Source organism: Mycotypha africana, assembly GCF_025528875.1.
Source record: "Mycotypha africana strain NRRL 2978 chromosome Unknown BDF20scaffold_10, whole genome shotgun sequence".
Taxonomy (NCBI): Eukaryota; Fungi; Mucoromycota; class Mucoromycetes; order Mucorales; family Mycotyphaceae; genus Mycotypha; species Mycotypha africana.
The window spans coordinates 1,017,983-1,034,253 of record NW_026515734.1 but is presented as its reverse complement, the minus strand read 5'-3'; the positions used below and the strand labels follow the sequence as shown (position 1 = coordinate 1,034,253).

The 16,271-nt window shown below is 39.8% G+C and overlaps 5 protein-coding genes across 5 annotated transcripts; 3 read left to right on the top strand and 2 right to left on the bottom strand.

The window, feature by feature from the left end:
* Positions 1–32: 32 nt before the first annotated feature.
* Positions 33–2,325, bottom strand: BDF20DRAFT_117920 (uncharacterized protein). The gene is made up of 4 exons (XM_053074724.1): positions 2,207–2,325; positions 1,619–2,108; positions 897–1,535; positions 33–799 (listed from the first exon to the last, which is right to left on the bottom strand). Exons 2-4 carry the CDS (start codon positions 2,063–2,065, stop codon positions 74–76), a joined length of 1,812 nt encoding a protein of 603 aa, XP_052932990.1. The 5' UTR covers positions 2,066–2,108; positions 2,207–2,325; the 3' UTR covers positions 33–73.
* A 1,169-nt stretch (positions 2,326–3,494) lies between these two features.
* On the top strand, positions 3,495–8,017 carry BDF20DRAFT_916132 (uncharacterized protein; the record flags this gene model as incomplete). The annotated part of the gene is made up of 9 exons (XM_053084411.1): positions 3,495–3,537; positions 3,615–3,710; positions 3,773–3,836; positions 3,906–5,883; positions 5,946–6,081; positions 6,147–6,812; positions 6,875–7,498; positions 7,582–7,758; positions 7,827–8,017. 9 exons carry the CDS (start codon positions 3,495–3,497, stop codon positions 8,015–8,017), a joined length of 3,975 nt encoding a protein of 1,324 aa, XP_052932989.1.
* Positions 8,018–8,341: 324 nt separating this feature from the next.
* On the bottom strand, positions 8,342–9,364 carry BDF20DRAFT_826256 (uncharacterized protein; the record flags this gene model as incomplete). Its single annotated transcript, XM_053078051.1, has 3 exons — positions 8,342–8,733; positions 8,929–9,151; positions 9,239–9,364. 3 exons carry the CDS (start codon positions 9,362–9,364, stop codon positions 8,342–8,344), a joined length of 741 nt encoding a protein of 246 aa, XP_052932988.1.
* A 2,973-nt stretch (positions 9,365–12,337) lies between these two features.
* On the top strand, positions 12,338–13,777 carry BDF20DRAFT_117642 (Alpha/Beta hydrolase protein). Its single transcript, XM_053074723.1, has one exon. It carries the CDS (start codon positions 12,579–12,581, stop codon positions 13,497–13,499), a length of 921 nt encoding a protein of 306 aa, XP_052932987.1. The 5' UTR covers positions 12,338–12,578; the 3' UTR covers positions 13,500–13,777.
* A 1,496-nt stretch (positions 13,778–15,273) lies between these two features.
* Positions 15,274–16,236, top strand: BDF20DRAFT_117627 (uncharacterized protein). The gene is made up of 2 exons (XM_053074722.1): positions 15,274–15,700; positions 15,769–16,236. Exons 1-2 carry the CDS (start codon positions 15,400–15,402, stop codon positions 16,116–16,118), a joined length of 651 nt encoding a protein of 216 aa, XP_052932986.1. The 5' UTR covers positions 15,274–15,399; the 3' UTR covers positions 16,119–16,236.
* Positions 16,237–16,271: the final 35 nt, after the last annotated feature.

The window sequence follows — 16,271 nt, the reverse complement described above, 5'->3', positions numbered from 1 at the left end:
ATACAACAAAGCGAACCTCAAGACGTCACTTTTATTTTATTTTATTTTATTTTATTTTTTTCTTCTCCCCCGCTTAATCTTCTTCAGCAGCTAATGGATAGCGGGGACGAATATCCACTGGAATACCCGCATGATCAATACGATCCAGAGCCTCCTTTGTATTCGCGTCGAGTAGGCCATACTTTTTAACAAACTTATCCACGTCTTCTTTAATGCCGTTGCCCTGCAGCACCAAAATATCATGCGTGAGATCGGACACTGCAGATCGGATCTTGTCAAAGTTCACACTGTATAATTTGCTCTTCTCGTCGCATTGGAATCCGCCTTTTTCAATAAGGTAGTTCAATTGGATCGCTTGACCTAAACCATGGGCCTCTTGAATACCGAAACGAATGGATCGGAACGCCGAGGCCAAGAAAGTGACCCAGAATTCCTTTTGGCTCACATTGTCAATCGTACCATGGTCTACCATGAGATCAGCAGCAAATAAAGCAGCAATATCAGCTTTCGCTTCTTCAAGCGCAGAGTGATATTCTTGTAATTTGGAGCGCACTGTGTCCCCTTCCAATGTATGATGTGGCCCGTTGCTGTGACATACTTCATGTAACAAGACGTGCGTTGTGAAAGCATCCTTTGTCAAATATTGAAGCTGCTCCTTTTCCAAAACATTCGCAGCAATCGGTCGTAACACTTTCTCAAATTTGCCTTCTTGTACATTCTTGATCAATACCAACTTGGAGCCGCCTTTTTTGATCGCTTCTTCATCGTTAGGGAGGTTGTACGCTGCTGTCATAGGAACCTATCACAGTTTATTTTATTTTATTTTTTTGTCAGCGACCCCATGTTTCAAAGTATCTTTTTTGATGGAAAAAAAAAATAAAAACCAGACTACTTACAGCCACATCGCCCGCCGCATAAAGCTGATTGACAACGACAATAGGAGCAGTCACCAAATTGTCATTGCGGTATTTCGCGGGTATGGGCAAACGGTCTTCTACAAACTGCAAATCTGAGAATTTCTCCAACAATTGAGAAGATTTTTCATCCCTCACATGGATATAGAATTCGTAAGCGCTCTTCAATGTAAACAGGCCATCGGTATATTGCTCGTAGGGGCCGACGGTGACTTCCAATGTGTTGAACTTTCCAAGTCGAAGCCAGTCCAATTCAGACGCAAGGTATTCGTTGGAATCAAAAGCATCGGCACGAGAAACAAGAAACTGATCGATGCGTGTGCCTTCTTCACCGTGGCCGATCTCCTTGTTCTTTAAGGCTTCCGCTGCTTCACGAAGATGCTCAGCAGCAGGCTTTAACAGATCAGCATACGCTTCCGAATAAGGTACAGCTTCCAATTGACCCTCCTTATTCCTGCGGATGATCGTATAATAGCTCTTTGCCTTCTGCTGTTCTTCCTTGGATAAACCAGAGACCCACTCTTCAAACTCTTTCTTTGTCATATCTTCAGGGTATAAATTGCCTCCCTCAGGACGCTTGGGAACACCTTCAATGAAAGCAACGTTGTCATCTTCGCGTGCCTTTTTTAATGGTGAGAGAGGAACAAAAAAGTCAATTATCTCCATCCCTTCTGTCTATATCTGTATACACCATGACTCTTTACCCAAGGACCTTTGTACATTTCAAATAAAGTGCACAACTCTTGGTTTCCTTGTTTGTGTAATTTTTTACCGAGTTCTTCGTTGCCTGACCAAGCTTGTCGCATGTACAGTTGGTCCAAGTATTTGCCTGCTTTCACCAACTTTTTCAAAGCTGCATGCTCATGACGAGACAAATGAGACAAATCAGCAGTACATTCATAGAGGGCAAAACGTGCAAGACGGTTAGACAATGAGCGTAGCGTGGCCATGTTGAACGTGTTTTGTGCCTTTTTCACTGGAAGTTTGGGTAAGGGAAAAAAAAAAAGAAGAGTATGAAAGGAAAAAAGAAACGGTGTTAGGTTAATCCAAAGTTCAGATTCAGCAATGGACCACTCTGTTTGCCAAAGTGTGGGAAACAAAAGTTTTTGATGACACAAAAGATGACCCGCGTGAGGAGCATGGCTCTCCATCGCAGTGAAGAAAAAGAAAACACCATGACAATTCACTACAGGGCTTTAAATAACATGTTCATTTCATTGAAGGCACAAGGTGTGGAGGTAAGCTCTTTTCTCAGTTTCAAAGTATTTTAATTATCTTGTTCGATGACAGACCTACTTAAACATGGACAAGATGTGTCAGAGACTAGGTTGATACAGGGTGCTCTACATTGCCGTCAAAGAAGACCTTGGACAAGAATTTGTTCACAAAACACTGTACCAAGGCAATAGGCAAGATTTTTAAGGCAAGTTGGACAATTTCGCGCGCAGGCAGACGTAACGCTACTAGATAAGCTGGAGTTGCTGGAGTGGCTAATGGTCAATGAAGGCTGTCGAAGGCTATCGCTGGAATATATCCAATGGCACTTATTCGACATCCTCCAACAGTCAAGTAGATGGGTCAAGGATTTCCCCTTGTGAAGGCGAACAACTCTGGCTTTCCATTGCCTTTGTTTGTCATAGTTCTATTGAGTTCCAAAATAGATGCTGTCAAAGATCCTATTGATCATCAAACATACTTTGCTCAATTAAAAAATCTACCTGCTCTTGCTTTTGCTAACAATCATTTCTCTACGCATCACTTTTTTTCACCATCCTCAAGAGAGAACAAAGTAACTCCGTGAAGGTTGCAGCAGTCAGGATGAATATTTCTAGAGAACTTGTATTCATCTATAAAATGGATGGAAACGATGGAAACTGCATTGCTTTTAAAAACTGTACATGACAGCTTTTTCAAAGGGCTGTTCTAAAGCGTTTGCAGAACGTATGTTTTATTCACGTAGCATTCCCATTGAATGCTTTTCGAAACAAAGATGAAATGAATAACAGTCATAGAAGTTGCAGTAAGGTCAGTTGATATGAACACTCGAAGGAAAACCGTAACCTTTCAAGACGCTTGATTAAATCCCAAATACTTCAATAGCTCATGTTATATTCTTACTTTTTTTCCTATTTTCTGCCAAAAGCGCATTAAACACTAAGGAAACAGGTGGCAATGGCTGTCCAATAAAAACGATAGGGACGGGTACAATTATCAAAGGCGAGAATATCAAAATGCTTTTACATACTCTGTCACCATCCAAAGTCAGCCAAAGTGAAAACGTAAAATTAGGATCATCATTCTATTTATTTACGTTAAAGGCAAGTAGCAAGCTGTAATATGCCCGTTTATTTTGAGAAACGTTTCTATTCGTCGTGCAACAACAGTAAAGTTGATATCGGGGATTAAAAAATACCCAAAGTACAGTAAGTTCATGTTCGTATCCAAAAGGGCCATAGTGCGCTTCCTTAACATCTTCCGACATCTCGTTCAACCCCCCATCCTCGTACTTCTCCTTTCTATTGCCAAAGCTTCAGCCTGTAATAGATAGTATCAAAGCTTGTTCAAAACTTTTTGAAGTAAATGTATAATAATAACGCAGGGGGACCGTCCGGCCCTTCAAAAGGTACCTGCCGCTTTGAATAGTATCCATTAAATGGAGCCCATTTCATTAGCTCACACAAGTCAACAATAACAAAATAGGCATTCGGTTGAATTTCTTAACTCAAGCAGACCAGACAAAGTTTGAGCAACTGTTTGCTCAAAGCTCAGCAGCGTTTGGAGGAAACAAGATCTCTGGTAAGCTTTCTCATCTTGCTTGAACGCATAAAGTTAACAGTCTAACAAAACTTTATGCATAGCTCAAACTGTCAGTGAACTCCTCAGACGATCCAATCTCGACAATGACACTCTAGCAAAAATCTGGTATGAAAATAACTATTAAAACTCTCTCAAGCAAAGGGCCGACATGTTAACACGACTCTTCTTTGAAAGGGATCTCGCCTCTATTGCGAATGCACCTTATTTAACCTTTCCCGAATTTGCTGTTGCCATGTATTTCACGTCCAGAAAGTTGATGGGCCAAAGCCTTCCCAATACCCTCCCTCCAGACATTAGGGAAGAAACTGAAATAGCTATGGCCACCATTGCTTCAACCGAAACAGCAAATCCATCACAACAACTCGTCAATACCAGTCTACCACCTCAGCCAATGCAGCAGTTCCATAATAACACCATGATGGGAGGTATGACGCCCTCCATGCAAAATGTATCAGCGCAGACTCCACTGACGCCAGGCATGCAGATGCAAAACAACGCGCCCATGCCGCCCGCTTTACCTTCTCGATCTATGATGGCAGGCTTCACCACCAACAACTACCAAAGCCCACTACAGACTGGCTTTCAGCCCTCCATGCCTCCTGCCTTACCACCTAAAACTCGCCTTGCCAATCTTGATTTTGCCAAGAAAATGATGCCTAACCAGAATGGCATCACAAACCTTCTGAATCCTAGTTTGGGTACGACAGAGGCCAACCGGGTTACTTGGAAGATAAGTCCTGAAGATAAGATGCGATATCGCGAAATTTTCAATGCCTGGGAGGGATCCGGCTCTGGATTCATGTCAGGAGACACAGCGAAGGATGTATTCACTCAGTCTCAACTACCGCCCGAGGATTTGATGAAAATTTGGAATCTGGCCGATAGTGACAACAGAGGAAGTTTGGATGAGGACGAATTTGCAGTGGCTATGCATTTAATCTATCGTAAAATGAATGGATGTGACATCCCATCGGTTTTACCTGCTGAGCTGAAACCACCTTCAAGTGTGCTGAAAAAGTTTGTCTTGGGCCGTCGCCCTCCACCCTCAAAGCCATCCTTCGGCAGCAGCAGCAGCGATCATTCACAATACGCAGGCCAGCACAACAATGACGATTCTCCTTATCATTTGGATGCGGAGGACTATGTCTCGAGCTCGAGACGTAAAGAACCTCGATCGAACAGTAGTCGATACCATTCTCGCTATGACAAAGAGTCCAGCGATGAGGCCGATGTGGAAGTCTTGGAGGATCTTCGCAAACAAATCGCTGAGACGCAGCGTCAACTGGATAGAATGCCTAAAACCAGCCAATATAAAAATGCTTCGTACAGTTACAGAAACAAGATGTCATTGGAAGAACTCAAAGAGAATATTAGACGCGCACAGAATGATATCAACAAGAATATGCTGAGCAATGCTAGCTTCAACAAGTATTGGGAGAACGCAGAAATATTGATGGGCCTTATAGAGACGGAAAAGTCTTTGCAAGATGAAATTCAATACTTATGCAATCGTGACATTCCCGTGCTAGCCCGTCAGTTACGTAGTGCTGCCGCTGAGGTACGTGATGCTAAAGTACGTCAATCAAGAAAGAATGACGGTACTCAAGATTATATGGCTTTCATTCAACCGACGGGTCCTGGTGGCTCCATTACTGAAAGTGATCGTGTGAGAGCGAAAGCCAAAGCAATGATGGCTGCTCGTAAAGCTGGTAATGTAGGCTCTCATGCGGATGCTGGTCTTATATTGCGTCGTGCCGAAGAAGAAAAGGAGGAAATGGATAAAAAAGCGGATACTTTCGAACGTGAAATGGAAAAGTCACGCACTGCTTTATTAGATATGCGTGGCGATTTTAGATATCTGGAGGAGATTTCAGCTGCAAAGGATCTGGAAGATAAGAAACGTTTCGAAAATAAGCAAGATCTTTCTTATGAACTGCGTCACTTTATTGAACAGTTAGACTGCACGGTTCCAGAACGAACCTCAACGCCGCATACACCTTCATTTACAGATAATAGCCCTCGTCATGGGTTTGATAGCTCTGCAACAAGGAATAGTCCTACATTGACCGCTCTCAGTTCACCAAACGTCTCAAGTCCTAAATCCAAGCCCTCTCCTGCTCGTCCTCGTACAGCTGATGAAATCAAGAAAGAGGTATTGTTCATGACACTGTATTGTAATAACGAGCATATGTGTACTCACGCGCTACTTAATAGGCAGAAAGACGTGTTCAAGAACGTTTAGCTGCCATACAGGCTAAACGAAAGCCTGCTATGAACAGTCCTTCAAATGTCTCCATACCATCAGTTGAAAGTGTTAGTAAACCCAACGAGGCAGAACACAATTCTGAAGGTAACTTGCTTTTTACATATGCTTATTTCTATACTGGGATGCTCAATTGCAACATTTTCGTTTAGATGTTCACCAAAGTATAACCGATCAACATAGGCAAAGGACAGACGAAGAGACACAATTACGCGAAAAGGAACGTCTTGAACGTGAACGCTTAGAAGCTGAAACCGCTCGTAAAAATGAAGAAGAAGAGAAGAAAAGGCAGCAACAAGAAAATGAAGACATGGAACGAAGACGACGTGAAATTTTAGCAAAAGAAGAAGCCGAACGCCAAGCCCGTTTTGATGCTCTAAAGCGTGATGAAGAGGAGGCTGAAGCCTTGAAAAAAGCCCAGAATAGCGAACGTAAACCAGAGGAACAAAATATTTCTAACAATGTTATTGCACCATCATCTGAAACAGAGGCCTCAACAGCTCCTGTTCCTGAAGTCACCAGAAGCAATACGAATCCTTTCAATAAAGTGCAACAAACGGCTGATCCGAATGCTACGTCTTCACAGGCCGAAAAGCCCAACCAGGCTACCAACAAAAGAATGAGTTATAACCCCTTCGCTGCATTTTCGGCATTTTCAGCTACAAAAGGCAGCAATAAAGTTGATACAGATTCGGACGATGATAATTGGGACGCAGGCAACAACGACTCAGATGAAGAAAGTGAATTCCCTGCTGCTGGCAGCGCAAAAGGTCTGGCTTCAAAACTCTTCAGTGTCTATAGTGGAAATACAAATAGAGGTACGATATCCGGATACTGAAATATGTTCCCTTTTCTCAGTCAAACTAATTTCCAATTATAGATAGCTCCGAAAAAGGCTCGCCTAAGCCGAATGAGTTAGATAACCCCAACGCTAGTACCTCCTCAGACATACCTGCCTCTCCTTCGGCATTGTCAACAGTAAATGATGCTAATGCATCTATTTCAACGACGTCGGCATCACCTAAGGCTCCTCCTGCTCCTCCTGCTCCTCCTGCTCCTCCTGCTCCTGTTGCACCTGTTGCACCTGTTACAACTGCTGCACCTCCTGCTCCTCAAGCTTTCACTTCGGAAAGTATACCACAACAGCCTATATCTGGCGGAGGTGACTTAAGAAGTGCTTTGCTGAATCAAATTCAAGCAGGAACTAGATTAAAGAAAGCTGTTACTAATGACCGTAGTGCTTCTTCTGTTGCCGGTCGTATTATTGGCGGTTCGTCAACCCCCGTTCAACCAGCGGCAGCTCCGGAAGAAATTGCTGCGCCCACACCAGTTGCTGCACCATTATCCAGCGCTAACTTCCTTGCTGAATTGCAAGCGCGTGCTAGTGGAGGAACAACCCCTGTGCAAGCTTCAGATTCTCAGCAAGCAGAGCCTTCTGTCTCGGAGGAGATTGCTGCTTCAACAGAAAACATGAGTGCCATTGATACGACGAAACCCGAGAAAGGTAACTATTTCTGTTGTTTTTTTTTTATTGAGGGATTACATAATTATAAACAATTTTTTATTTTTCTGTCATACATAATGTAGAATATATTGCCATGTGGGACTATAATGGTGCTGGATCAGACGATCTTACCTTTTTACAAGACGATACTATTCTGGTACGTGATGATGATTCAAACGAAGACTGGTGGTACGGCACATTGCAAAAAGACCAAAAAACAGGCTACTTTCCAAGAGCCTATGTTCAAATGAAAGTCGAAGGTAAAGTGAAGATTAGCCAATTCTTTTCTTCTTAGATCAGTATTAACTGTGCTTTCGTATGTGAATAGTTCCTGAACTGAATATCAAAGTAAAAGCTCTGTATGACTTTACAGGCCCTGAAGAACAAGGCTGTTTGAACTTTAATGCTGGTGAGACTCTCATTATTTTGGTAAAAGAAAGTGACGATTGGTGGAAAGCTAGATCCGAAGAAGGTCATCGTGAGGGCTTGGTGCCTGCAAATTATGTTGAGGAAGCATAGTATGCTTCTACATACAATAATATAATTACTTAAAATAATATTTCAAATCCTAAACTGTTATACAACAAAGTAATCGACATCATTAATTGAAATTGCGCCAGTGAGAACAATCTTCTTTTCCTTCCAAATACATCGCATACTACGATCGAAGTTCTAATGAAACTGGGATTTGAGTTTTATTGATATTAAGAGTTTGGACAATGTTTCGAGCATTATAAGGAACGACAGTGCAATACAGAAATAACAAAGATGGGTTTTTTGGAATGTTATGTTAAGGATTATTCGCGATACAAGATACAGTTTAGGTTATGTAGAGCGACCTACTCAGTCACATTTTCCTTTTACGCAGCTGTTCTTGCAATCTCTGTTGGAATTACAACAAGAATTTTTGGGGCCTTTGCCGGTTTTCTTACCGATAAAACCAATGTCGCAAGTGGCAAGAGAAGGGCCATTACATTTTCCTTTAACACAGCTTTCCCAACAGTCGTCACTGGTTTCACAGCAGGCACCATTATAGCCATCCCCATTGCCGCGACCTTCTGAACCAGTGTAGCAGGTAGTTGCAATGGGGGCATTACATTTACCCTTGATACAGCTTTCTTGACAATCATCGCTATGGGAGCAGCAAGCGCCTTCAGGTCCTCTACCATTCTTCTTTCCACGGAAACCGGGTTGACAGAAAGAATCGGTGGCAGTAGGGCAGATAGAAACAGTAACTGTTTTGGTAACAGTGCTACCGCCGATAGAAGTAGGTTTGTTTCCCTCCGTAATGGTAGGCTTAGAGCCAGTACCTGTAACAGTACCCGTAGTTTTGGTTGACGACTTTGTAGTGCTAGTGCTAGTTTTAGTTGACGTCTTTGTAGTAGTAGTGCTAGTTTTGGTTTTGGAAGTGGCAGGAGAATTAGCATCACAAGAGTCATTTTTGTGCTTATTCCACCATGCACATGCAGCAGTAAACTCGGCAGTGAACAAATCAGGATCATCACCGGTACACTTGGCCATACACATGCCTGCATTCGTCATGAAATTCATGTAATTAGGGCCCGCTTTATTACACATTAGAGCAAGAGAGTCCAAGAAAAGCGGAGAGGTATGATCCATAGTCCATCCAGGGACCCATTTTTGACCCGTTTGCTATATATCAAGAGTTTTGTTTAGCCAATCAAAATTAACTCATTGAACCTGTTAACGTAATATAGATTATAGGTATTTTAGACTTACGATATTACAATTAGTAAAGCATGTCGTAGAAGGAGGGACGTTATAAGAAGGATTGCAGTCAACAGCAGCGGCAGCAGAGGAAACGAAAGTGGCGATGGCAGCACAAATAACGAGAGAGTTACGCATTTTTTGACAGACTGAAAACAAACACGAATGGTGATGATGAAAAGCAGATGAGGATTGACCCTTAACAACGGGTTTTATACTTTCATCCTGCGCGTTGTAAAGTTTTCAATAGACCTTCCTAATCTTCTGTCGAACATTGTAACATGAATATTGAATGTTTGAATTGCAGAATGAAATATATGTTAACGGATTATTGCGGGTGAAGCGTATTGTACGCGATAATTGGACAGATCTAAACAGAGACATCAAAGATCAGTTGGATTGTGTATGTAACACACAATTGTGAAACGAAGGACTTATCAGATTTTTTTGATAAGAACAGAACAATATGAAATGGCTCATTAATAGCACCGTTGCGAGATTCCTTTTTACCCAGAAGGGACTTTTACAACCGAAAGAAAACCAACCAGTAATTTAGTAATAACTTACACTTGATTGAGTTTTATCAAGAATAAAAAGCAAAAATTTAATTCCTTTTATTATTGAAGGCAAGCGCAAACATCAATGCGAACATTGGAAACAATAATTCCACGAGTTATTTTGCCTTTAATTGCAACATCTGTTAAGAATACACCGCCCGTGGCACCAAAAACTCAAGATCTGATAATTGATAGTATGTATTTATCAGATGGAATATATAATTATGATTATATTGTTACACTTTGAGTAGAATAAGTTTAGTCTACTTGAATACTGGACGTACAATGTCTAACTTTTGTGTTGAAAAACACTGGATGTTTTGTCATGATGATTTTTCATCTGGCTTCAGTTCCTACAGAAAAAGTTAAAAAAAGGGGAATAGGTTCGAGAACAAAAGTTTTGGCACGTATGTGATTCTTATACAAACTACTTATTAACCTAAGAATCCAACCAACTTTGAAAACTGATATTTCACAGCATGTTCAGGCGCTATCGTATGGCATTCCACTGCTTCACTTTCAATATTCCTTTATCCATACGATAGGGTCCTTCTTTTTTCCAGATGGTGCTTTGGTACACTCATCACAGTTAAGCGTTCTTTGGTACTACGGTTTTCGATTTGTGGTTCAATTTCGTTCGCAACTGACGTGTTTGGTGAGATAACAACTACTATACTCGAGTAAGTACAACCAGATAAAGTATATAACTACCAAGGTCTATTTATATTGCATCTAATAATGGTTTTGTACAATATATGGCCGTATCTGAACCTGAAATTAGTGACTAGCATACGCGTGCTCATCTGACGTTACATAGTAAATCATCTTTCTACTTCATCTGAAGAGTAATAAAAACACTAAATGACAATCATCCACTCACACACAGTTACCAATTTATTAAACCACACAATCTGAGCAAACGTTCAACCGTAGTTTATCTAACTTTTTCTATCATCTTCAAGGGGTTAATTTAACTGCTGGAGTAAAATATCGAGGTCAGCTTATGCTAGATTGAAGAAATTGTTACATATGGTCTGACTTTTGAGATTAATACATATAGACTGTTGAAATAAACTGTACATGCATATAACTACCCGTATTATATTGAATCCGTGAAGAAGGCTGACTCCCTATAAAACGTGAATTAAATAACTTGCATTCCTTCTTTTTGCAGGGCTGAGAGGCTCGCAAGGTCGACTTTTTTTTTGGAAAATTTGGAATAACGGAAGGCTTGTACATATGCAGATGAAGATGACATTTTTGTACCGAAACTTCTGCGAGGAATATTTGGTTCAAATGTATGTATATGATTGGCTTGAAGTCTCCCGATATAATTGCATTTCTCTAGTGATGAAAAAGACTCTAAATCGTGATAGAATGCTATGCAGCAGACGACATGCATCATATCTTCTATAGATTCCTATACTAATGCAGGGGCTTCATTTATTCATTCAAGGAACCTCAGCACACTGTCTCAACTTTTTTTTTTTACACAGATTATAATCATGAATTTAATTAGGTCGTTGATTAAATCCGATACATAAGCTTTGAAATTAAAGATGACACTGATGGTCATGAACGAGTTTATGCTACCGAATTTTAGTTTTTAGTCCAGTTATCTGTCAACCTGCGCTTTTTAGGAATTTGTCGATGATATAGCAGATTGTGCATTCGATATGCATTACAAAGTAGATGATTAAGGTTCAGAGAATCTATTATGCTACAGTTTTGCAAATGTCCTACTGATATTCTGAAAGCTAGACAGGATGATATATCCTTTTCAATGTACAGTTTTAGGTAAGTTTGAGAGCTCAGCTATACGAATGATATATCAGCGTTGAACAAACTATCTGACTTCTTCCATCAGAACTCGACATGACTACTTTTACCGCACATCATTCTTCAAAACCGCGACACCTTACTATTACCTAAAACAATGTATTTAAAGAATAGAAAGCTTACCATAATCCGCTGAATGCAAGTGTATTAAGGCTAGCTTATCTTTGATTATCTTGGATGACTATTATTGATCGTTTAATCTTCTATATCATACAACGCTTTCTTGCTATTTTTACAGAAATTGCCTCAAATCGCGACAAAAGAAAGCAGCATCTGTAGAAGATGCTTATTGACAAGACTGTTCGACCAATTTTAAAGAAACATCAACTACCAATATATTCAATAATCTTCAAAAAAGTGAAGAGTACCTCTTTACCAGGCCTAAGTAATAATATAAACAAATTCACTCCAATCTACCAAAATTGGCTATCTATATTTCAAAAATATTGCACGAGGAAACGGTCTGTATACAATTGCTTGTGACCTGTTCTCAAATGCAGACTTTGAAGTTGAAAGATGGTTGTTTGACAGAGGAGGTATAACCATGTCTAATTACCATTAGTGAAAGAGACTGAGAATAACTGAAGCTAATAAGAAATGGACCATCAGAATATTACAGTCATTACCATCATTTTGTTCAAACGCGAGGTGATTATTAACCTTTTTCTCTTTTTTTTTGGATTAGGTCTTAGCAAAGATATAAAACATTTTTTCAGTCTCAATGCCCTTTTCAGGCAGCTTTCATTTGTTGTTAATGTTTTACGAAAAGCAATTTTTGCTAATCTTTCATTCCCTTGGAAATAATTGTTAAATTGTCTGTGCTCTGGGAATATGCCTTTGCACCTGTGTATTTTGTACTACTTTCCTGAAGGGTCGAACAAAAGAAGTAAACTGTACAAAAGCTCAAAGAGATAGTTTGGTACGAAATGTAAGACATTCTTATTTCGACTCTTCCGATGACCAGGCTTGAACGATATACAGTTGATAGATATTACAAAGTATTCGGTTCAGAAAATTCAGCAAAAAGTCCGTTGATACTATTAATACATGGTGCTGGAGGTGACTCACAACATTTCAACACTGTCATCCCTAACCTGGTTAGTAATGGATATAGGGTGCTCGTTCTCGATGTTAGATTTCATGGGGCATCGCAATTATTGAACGGATCTTTAGATTCAGACACAATCACATTCTCATTTGACGATGTACTTTCTGATATTGAGTTGACCCTAGAAGAAGTAAAACGAGTCCATTACCCAGAGGAAAAATATGTGCACCTGTTTATTGGAGGATTATCGATGGGAGGCATGGTATCGTTGCTCTATGCTACGGACTCCTGTCTAAACAAAAGACTTGCTGGTAATTTGGGGATAGTTCTCGAGGGTATTATATTGATTGCGGCAGGTATACCACATATGCATATTCCTCGTATTGGTTGGGATATATATTCGGAGCGCAAGGCTACTGCAGAATACTTAGAATGGACAAGGTCTGCTATCATTCAATCAGCCCTAACCGAATATGGTCAGAAAGAAACAACGAGAGCAATGAAATTGATTTCTGATCACAATCTTTTTGAATGTATGGTTGCTATTGCCACACTCCTTCCTTCGCCTTCCTCCGCTCAACCAAATTCTTACGAACTGAAAACAAAAAAACCTATGCTATTGCTGATACCCGACAAAGATCCATACATACGACCTGAAATGGAGTTGCTCCATCAAATCAATTTGGAAAATGGTGTCAATAGTGAATTGGTCACTGTATATGATTCCGGGCACATGGCTATTTTGGACAAAGGAGAGGAAGTTGGTACCTTAATCCTAAACTTTTGTAATAAAGTGCGTGCGAACCGTTTGAAAACGCAGGATGATTAGAGTAATTGTTATATAACTTTTTGTAAAATGATGCCGAATATTTAATAAAACTACTTTCAATGCTAACCGCCAAACGTAAGGAAGACAGGCACGCTGATGCCATTACATGATTTACTTTGATTATGCTACTCATCCTGAGTGGTGTAATAGATACATAGTGTAATATAATTTCCTCTATGTCAACAAGTGGAGTAAATGTGCTCGAAACACACATGCAATGGGTATGACCAAGCTTTTACCCCTTCTTGATTCAGGGGATTTTTCATTTCAAAGTACAGACTGCAGTGTGCATTTATTTGTTGCGTGTAAAGAGTTGTGCATACGTGTCTATGATCTCAAAACTTAAATCTGTGTGTATCAAATTTTTGTGGAATTGAATATATCCTCGCGCCACTATTAGGGTTGTTTAAAACACCAGCTGAATCGTTTATTTTGTGTAGGTGCGATGATTACGGACATCACTCTCGTATTCAATTACTGGTAGTTAGTTTCGTGAGTTTGGTCTTTGGAAATAACTTTATTAATAAGTAACTAAACAGGGAATTTAAATAAATAACTGAAGAACGCAAATAAATTGACAAATAATTATAGGTATGATAGTGGAACAGCCTACCCAAACGAGTGATAAATGAATTGGCCAGATCAGAAGGTCATTTGCTTCTGTTGAACAAATGTGAACTTTGCTTAAACAAATAGATTACATATTGCTCTGCAATTCTCAAAAACTATTGGCAATAGAAACATCATGCATATTGAACAGTGACAAAATGCATTCTTTGAAGGAATGATGCATCTCGCTTTTTATATACACAGAGCGATTGATATTCATGTCTAATGCTTCTTAAGTAAATAGGATCTTGAGTTACGCAAGAGTCCTTTTTTTGTGCGCAAGCTGGACGTAATTTAAGGGTGTAAGTCAGCTGAAGGTGGAACCAACGATCATGCCTTGCTGTTTCGATTATTCAAACTTTTCTCGAAATAGTTAAAATGATAGATTCGATTTATTTTTAAAGAAAACAAAGGCAGAGATCGTGTTAATAAAAACCAAATCTGAATCTTGGAAAGCTTGAGTGCAATTAAATTGAAAAGGAACGAGATGTTAGAAGGAAATTGCGTATATGATAAGGAGCCTAAAATTGAAGTAATCGAAAGAGTGTAAGGAGATATACAAATCACGAAAGGTATCATTACAAATATGTTGCGCGTTCAGTAATCTTCAAACTGGAGACGAGGAGAAAGGTTTCAACAAGAGAAGCTCTTTAAGCCTGATTCTCAAATCAATTTATAGATTTCAGCAAGGAGGAGGTTAATTTCGATAGACTAAAGGAGGGCGGATATCGTAGAAAGATTTTATCAAGGTATCAGTTTTTCAGCTTTGAGTACTAGTAGCAGATCAACATCAGCTATTATAAATGCAACAGGAAGGCATTTAAGTATTACATCTAGACAAAAAATAGTCAGAACATTGTCTATTTGTTCCTTTCTGTTTATCATCATCGATAATTTGAATTGAATTAACATGTAGATTTTGGTGTAATATTTATGCTGATCTGCATTCAAAGCATTTGTGTTGACTCCTAAAAATTATTGGTTTTTTTTCGGTAAGTTCATACGCACAACCTTCTTGGTTTGTCATTCCCCTCCTGTTATGATATAGCCCTATCTATCACCATTTTGTTTTCAAAGAGTAAAATCATCCCTGAATTTCTCGCTTTCCTTCTAAACAAGGTCGTGCTTCAAGTGCTCCCCGATCTCCCTAAATTTGCAAGGACTATTTAAGCTATGATCTCTTCGTTGGCTTTCTGTCGTCTTTTTTCCTGCTGAATTTGATATTTATCATTTCAACTGTATACTTACAAACCCTCGAGCTACTTTATCACAAAACAGTACAAATAGCATAATGAAATTTACTGGAACTTCAATTCTCATCTCTGCTGCTTATCTTGCTTCATTTGTCACGGCACAAGGTTCCGGGCCAATTGTATCAATTACGTCGCCGTTAGCAAACACAAAATATAAGGCTGGTCAGGAAGCTATCATCTCTTGGATCAATCCTACAGTTCAAACTATCCCTCAAATTGTTTTGGCTAAAGGTCCATCCAATGCTCTACAGCCTGTTACCACTATCGCTACCAATGTAAATGCAAAGGAATTGAAGTATGTCTGGAAAATTCCTTTTGAAATCGAAAATGGCAATGAATGTAAGAATAAGGCATTGATAAAATAATTGAATGAGGGTATATGTACTAATGTGAGAAATTGTGTATAGATGCTTTCGAATTGGGGCAATCTCCCGACCTTGCTTTTGCTGGCCCTTTCACCATTGAAGGTGGTGTTGGAGGTACCCTTCCTGCTTCCAATGGCTCTTCATCCAGTGCACCTTCATCTACGCCTCCTTCTGCTGCTGCTCCACCCGCAAACAATAATGCTGCTTCTACACCTGCCCCAACATCTGCTGGTGGCTCCTCCACTACTAGCCAAACACAACCCCACAATGCTAATGCCTCTAATGCTAACAACAATAATGGTAAGAGCTCAGGAGCTAATGTTGAAGCAGTCGCTGGTAAAACTGTTATCGCTTTAGGTCTTGCTGCTGCTATTGGCTCCTACCTTTTCTAAATACTATCTTTTTCTCGTTCAAATAATCGTATAATATTTATTATACTTTAATGTTCTTCATAATACTACTCGAACAAATGTATAAACTTGCTCCACAACAATTATCTACTAGTCTTTTTGCCTCCCCTCCCTTACTAACTTTCTAACATAATC

What these genes read in the sequence shown, in the direction of transcription:
- BDF20DRAFT_117920 (XM_053074724.1), bottom strand. Translation starts at nt 2,065, where the DNA reads ATGGAGAGCCATGCTCCTCACGCGGGTCATCTTTTGTGTCATCAAAAA. An exon ending in AAATGTACAAAGGTCCTTGG is followed by an intron (nt 1,536 to 1,618) that starts GTAAAGAGTCAT and finishes CCATTAAAAAAG; the next exon opens with GCACGCGAAGATGACAACGT. An exon ending in ATGCGGCGGGCGATGTGGCT is followed by an intron (nt 800 to 896) that starts GTAAGTAGTCTG and finishes AAACTGTGATAG; the next exon opens with GTTCCTATGACAGCAGCGTA.
- BDF20DRAFT_117642 (XM_053074723.1), top strand. Translation starts at nt 12,579, where the DNA reads ATGACCAGGCTTGAACGATATACAGTTGATAGATATTACAAAGTATTC.
- BDF20DRAFT_117627 (XM_053074722.1), top strand. Translation starts at nt 15,400, where the DNA reads ATGAAATTTACTGGAACTTCAATTCTCATCTCTGCTGCTTATCTTGCT. An exon ending in AATCGAAAATGGCAATGAAT is followed by an intron (nt 15,701 to 15,768) that starts GTAAGAATAAGG and finishes AATTGTGTATAG; the next exon opens with ATGCTTTCGAATTGGGGCAA.